Source organism: Epinephelus fuscoguttatus, linkage group LG6 (genome assembly GCF_011397635.1).
Source record: "Epinephelus fuscoguttatus linkage group LG6, E.fuscoguttatus.final_Chr_v1".
NCBI lineage: Eukaryota > Metazoa > Chordata > Actinopteri > Perciformes > Serranidae > Epinephelus > Epinephelus fuscoguttatus.
In genome coordinates this window covers 46,891,839-46,898,106 of record NC_064757.1, presented here as the reverse complement: position 1 = coordinate 46,898,106, position 6,268 = coordinate 46,891,839, and the positions used below count along the sequence as shown (strand labels likewise).

The following is a 6,268-nucleotide window of genomic DNA, read 5'->3' as shown; positions in this document are numbered from 1 at the left end:
TGATGGATGGAGTGATGGATGGACTGATGGATGGACTGATGGATGGAGTGATGGATGGATGGCTCACATAGATGAAACCAACAGATGAAGGTCTAAACTCAGTAAGAGGTGGATGTGGCTCCGAATGGGGCTGATGGGTGATCGGTCACAGTGCAGCACTTCCTGCTGACGTGATGACGAAACTTATGTAAATGACGTAGACCCTCCCCCTGAGATCCGCGGGAAAAGTGAAAAATGGCGACTGAAGGAGTTTGAAGTTTAGCGCCACGAAGACCGAGACAGAGGGACAGAGACCGAGACAGAGCGACAGAGACAGAGGGACAGAGACAGACGGAGGGGACAGGACGGAGACACAGGGACAGTGAAGACAGTGAAGACACTTTAGTGTCCCGTCTGTCCCGATACAGTCCAGCCCGTGTGTCGGATCAGCAGCCGCCTGTCTGTGTCTCGGAGGACACAGAGGACGTGAGTCAGCTCTGTTTCTTTCTGTGATTTAGACCCGGGTCTGACCGTTTATCAGCAGGTTACTGTCGGTATGAGAGGCTGAGAGCGAGACACCGGAGCCGTTAACATATAACGGTAACCGTGTCTGTGTGTGTGAAAGACAGGATGTGACCCGGGTCAGTTATCTGTCTGTAACACGGTCAGTCCGGTCATTCAGTCTGGGGACCTGGGTCACGTGCTGGGCGGGTAGTCAACGGTGGTTAGTTAGTTAGTTAGTTAGTTTAGTGTGTGTGTGTGTGTGTGTGTGTGTGTGTGTGTGTGTGTGTGTGTTGGTACTGATGGGAGGGTCAACAGCGCATGCGCTTAAGTGTCAAAATCCCCCTGAGCGTTGAGGAATGAATCACAGCCACGACCTGTCTGTCTGTCTGTCACACCCAGAGACAGACAGACAGGCAGACAGACTTCTTGCAGTACATGTAGTCACAGTGAGACATATGGATGTGCTTATTTCACTCTGTCTGTCTGTGGGTGTGGCAGACAGGCAGACAGACAGACAGCTGATAGAATCAGACAGATAGACGTGCAGGGATCAGACTGTCTCTGTGGGACTGTGTCGTCATGCCAACCAAATGATGGAGACGTGATGACGTCCCAGTGTGCCATGTAACATGGCAGCATTCCCACAGTCAAGGAAAAGTTCTGACCCATCCTCCAGGCCTGGAAATGGTCTGGAATGTTTTTGAACATCCGTCACTGTGGCTGTTGATGAGGCAAATGTGACACTGGGTCAGGTCACTGATCACTCAGCCAGTTATTAGACACGTCCATCAAACATTAATTTAACGGGAAGAGATGAGTCTGAATCATAATCAGACACAGGTGAGACTGCGGAGACACCTGGAGGACCTGCAGATGAACTTTATCTGAACATTTTGATATAAAAGAACAGAGACAGAGGAAATACAGAGCGTTTCATGTGCAGGAAGAAACACACAAAGATAAAACATGATGCACTGTTAAAAAACAAAGCTACATATGGCCCCGTGATCAGCTGTACTGAGGAGAAACAGACCTCAGAGACATCACAGCAGAGACACGGCACAGTGACCATCTGTACGGGGGTCGGCAACCTTTAACATCAAAGAGCCGTTTCTGGCCGAAAAACTTTAATAGTCTGTAATAATCTGTCTGGAGCCACAGTGCATATGTGAACCTTACAGTGACACAGCACAGCCTGTTTAATCTAAATGAGCAGTCATTAGTGTGGGGATGTTGAGATTCAGCTGATTTTAAGAGAAGGCACCAGGCTGTAGACGTGTGACACACAGAGCTGACCAGATGTTAAAACACTGTATGTATTCAGGCTGTAGGCTAATAGTAATAACTGCTGTTAATTTCCATATAATAATTTCTGTCACAGCCACAGGGAGCCCTGATGAAGGGTTAAAGAGCTGCAGGTTGTTAACCTCTGATCTGTACACGACCAAATCTCTCTGTCATCAGACCACCTCTAAGTTTCTGCAGATCTCAGTAAAAACTCTGATCCTGTGTCTGGTTCGATCCCCAGCTCCCCCAGTCTGCAGGTCCAAGTATCCTCCAGCAGATACTGAAGTCCAAACTGATCCTGATGGCTGATCATCAGTGTGTGAGTGTGTTCAAATCTGGGTAGCCTCGGCCACCAGGGTGTGAATGTGTGTGTGTGAATGTGACTCGTAGTGTATAAGCATTTTGAGTGGTCAGATGACTAGAAGGAGCTGTACGAGTGCAGGTCCATTTCTTTGGTCTGACTCCTGATACTGATACAGCCGAGGTTTCATCCACTGACTTCCTGTTACTGACGCACAATTGGGTCACAGACGTTCTCATGTTACAGCTGAACACTAAAATCTGTGTGTGAGAAACACACAATGACTCATATCTGATCAGTTTGACAGTTTGATCAGTTTGATCAGAGGTTGTGCTGCCCAGAGTCACTGAAGACATTTATAACAACGAGAGCTCCAACAGTCTCAGATCTTCACTGTGCGGTAACTGTCTCAGTTATTATTATCAGTCAGAATGATCATTGTTGGTTGAACAAACATCTTATGACTATAACTGAAACTGGAGACAGTGTCTGTAGCTGCTGAAAAGGTCTTAAATTAAATGTCATAAATATTCGGCCTCAAAAGTCATTTAATAGTCTTAAAAGTTTTAACTTGTGATGTTTTAATTTCCACAAATATTTTATCTACATTTTTATCATCATCTTTTTGTCAGGAAGAGTCGTGATCTTTGTGACACTCAGAGTCCAAATATCAGACGATAAAACATCTGACTAGGGATGGGCAGCACAAGCAAAAACACTATTTGAAAATCATGGCAACTATTCAACGATTTTTCGAATAATAATTTTTCGCTCAGCACCCCAATCCATAAGCTCCTTAAGTTTGATGTCCGGGCGTAGAGGGACCTTCAGATAAGTTATCAGTCAGACAGCGGGTCGGTGAGTGGGCTAACAGTGGTCCTGAGCAGAGTCTCCGTAACTATGGCAACGATGATGCTGAGTGACAGACCTGCCATTATGTGACATTCTCCTCTTGATTTAATATGACTCCAATATGTCTTGTTAAACTCTTTCCACCATCCTGTACTGAATCAGTGAGGGACGCTACGTTTTTTTTTGGTTTTGTTTTTGTTTTGTTTTTTCCCAATATGGGACGAGGGGCAACTCTGTCGTCTCGTGCCTCGGTGTGGCACTGGCGTCAGTCACATCACTGATCCTCAGTTCTACCATACCAAAAAGAGTGTGTAACTTTTATGGACGCTACTGTGCGACTTGTTCAATCAATTAACTTCCCTACTGAAAAGATAGTTGACTCAGAAAGTAGAGACGTCACCACCACGCTACTGAGAATGCTGTTACATTCGTTGCTCAGTGATGGTCCAGTGTTCTGTTGTCGCCTCTGTGGTTGTCATGGAGATCCTGTATCAAGCCACCAAACTCGTTTGTTTCTTTCGTCCATTCAGATTCAGAATGTTGATCAAAACAGGAAGCGTCTGAGTCTGAGTCCATCAATGTCGCCACAGCTTGTGCAACCATAAACTTTGAGTTTACAACATGTTACATTTCTATTTCAGCTGATGTGTAACAGCGCCCCCTATCTTATTACAGTGAACACACAGATTGATGGAATATCTTGTCAGTGGCGGGGAAAGTAAATAATTTATATGATAAAAATAATCAATACTTGGCTCTATGTGATGACTGTCTGATTGGCTGTCTGTCTCTGTGATGTCACTCAGTGTCAGTGGTGTCGTCTGATTGGCTGTCTGTCTCTTTGTAGGATGTTTGACGACCTGACTGACGCTTTCTGTAGTCTGGAGCCTCAGGTGTCTCCGGGAGGCGGAGCATGTCGGAGGGGGATGGGCCTGGAGGAAGGAGAGGGGGCGGAGTCCAGCCTGAGTGTTGGACAATTCGTCCTCTGTCATTGGTCAGATGGACTGTACTACCTGGGCAAGATACAGAGGGTAACACACACACACACACACACACACACACACACTAAGCACACATATGTACAGTCTCTGATTGGTTGGTGTAAATCTCTGTGCTGTGATTGGTGGACAGGTGAGCCCGCCCAGACAGAGCTGCTTTGTCACGTTTGAGGACAACTCCAAGTTCTGGGTCCTCTGGAAGGACATCCAGCATGGTGAGAGACAGACAGGGGGACAGAGAGAGAGACAGGAGGACACAGACAGGTGGACAGAGGCAGACAAGGGAACAGAGAGACAGACAGGGGGACAGAGACAGGTGGACTCAGACAGACAGGAGGAAAGAGACAGATGGGGACAGAGAGACAGAATGGGGGACAGAGACAGACAGGTAAATATTGATGTGTCTCTCAGCTGCTTCTGTCTGTGTGACGTCTCTTGTCTCTCCGTCCAATCATGTTGCAGCTGGAGTGCCGGGGGAGGAGCCTCGCTGCTCAGTGTGCAGGGAGGCGGAGCCAAACTCTGACAGCCAATCAAACCAAAACAACCAGATCCTGATCTGTGGGAAGTGTGGCATCGGTGAGTCATGACATGAGACATGCCCACTGGTCACATGAGACACACCCACTGGTCACATGAGACACACCCACTGGTTATTTGAGACACACCCACTGGTCACATGAGACACACCCACTTGTTACACGAGACACATCCTCAGAACACATGAGACACCTCCTCAGGTCACATGAGACACGTCCTCAGGTCACATGAGACACCTCCTCAGGTCACATGAGACACCTCAAGTCACATGAGACACCTCCTCAGGTCACATGAGACACGTCCTCAGGTCACATGAGACACCTCCTCAGGTCACATGAGACACCTCAAGTCACATGAGACACCTCCTCAAGTCACATGAGACACGTCCTCAGGTCACACATCCTCAGGTCACACGAGACACGTCCTCAGGTCACATGAGACATGTCCTCAGGTCACGTGAGACACGTCCTCACATCACACATCCTCAGGTCACACAAGACACGTCCTCAGGTCACACATCCTCAGGTCACACGAGACATGTCCTCAGGTCACACGAGACACGTCCTCAGGTCACATGAGACATGTCCTCAGGTCACATGAGACACGTCCTCACGTCACACATCCTCAGGTCACATGAGACACGTCCTCAGGTCACACGAGACACATCCTCAGGTCACATGGGGCACACCCACAGGTCACATGAGACAAGTCCACAGGTCACATGGGGCACGCCCACAGGTCACATGAGACACATCCTCAGGTCACATGGGGCACACCCACAGGTCACATGGGGCACACCCACAGGTCACATGAGACAAGTCCACAGGTCACATGGGGCACGCCCACAGGTCAAATGAGACACGTCCACAGGTCACATGAGACAAGTCAACAGGTCACATGGGGCACGCCCACAGGTCACATGAGACAAGTCCACAGGTCACATGGGGCACGTCCACAGGTCACATGAGACAAGTACACAGGTCACATGGGGCACGCCCACAGGTCACATGGGGCACGCCCACAGGTCACATTGGGCACGTCCACAGGTCACACAAGTCCACAGTGATCAGCCGATGATGATGATGATGAAGACTTCTTCTGTTCATCAGTAGGTATCAGCTGATGAAGATTGTTCCTCTTATACATTAATGAACACAGGGCTTTATTATCTGTCTTTCTCTCTGTCTGTCTGTCTCTCTGTCTCTCTGTCTGTCTGTCGCTCAGGTTTCCACCAGCAGTGCCATGTCCCTCCTGTAGAGGGCAGTGTTGGTCTCAGTCCCTGGTTCTGTAGACGTTGTGTCTTCGCTCTGGCTGTCCGGGTACACACACACACACACACACACACACACACACACACACACACAGCCCAGTATAACCAGTCTGACCCGTCCTGGTTGGTACGTGGAGTCCAGTCTCAGACACTAATCAGATCTGTCAGGTTCAGGTCTGTGAACTCTGGTTGGACTGGTTCAAGAGAACTAATCAGTAGTTCACCTGGTGTTGGTGTAGTCGTACTGTCACCAGCATTAACCACCTGTCTGTGTGTCCTCCCCACAGAAAGGGGGCGCTCTAAAGAAAGGACCTATAGCCAAAGCTCTGTCAGCCATGAAGCAGGTGTTACTGTACGACCTGGACTCTCTGGACTGGGACTCTCAGCACCGGACCAATCAGCAGCAGTGTTTCTGTTACTGCGGAGGCCCTGGAGAGTAAGACCAACCAACCAATCAGAGACAGCCTCACTGTGACCCACTGTGATACTGACTGATGATGTCACCGTGTGTGTGTGTGTGTGTGTGTGTGTGTGTGTGTG

At 48.7% G+C, this 6,268-nt stretch overlaps 1 protein-coding gene across 4 annotated transcripts in view; it reads left to right on the top strand.

Annotated features, from left to right (window-relative positions):
• The first annotated feature begins 217 nt into the window (after nt 1–217).
• The window catches only part of phf19 (PHD finger protein 19), a 20,853-nt gene continuing 14,802 nt past the window's right edge, over nt 218–6,268 (top strand). For all 4 annotated transcript variants that reach the window (XM_049579752.1, XM_049579754.1, XM_049579751.1 and 1 more), the window contains exons 1-6: nt 218–465; nt 3,771–3,954; nt 4,055–4,136; nt 4,384–4,497; nt 5,683–5,777; nt 6,016–6,164. In XM_049579752.1, the coding sequence (XP_049435709.1) occupies nt 3,772–3,954; nt 4,055–4,136; nt 4,384–4,497; nt 5,683–5,777; nt 6,016–6,164 (623 nt within the window). In that variant the 5' untranslated portion in view covers nt 218–465; nt 3,771. The remainder of the gene's footprint in view (nt 466–3,770; nt 3,955–4,054; nt 4,137–4,383; nt 4,498–5,682; nt 5,778–6,015; nt 6,165–6,268) is intronic.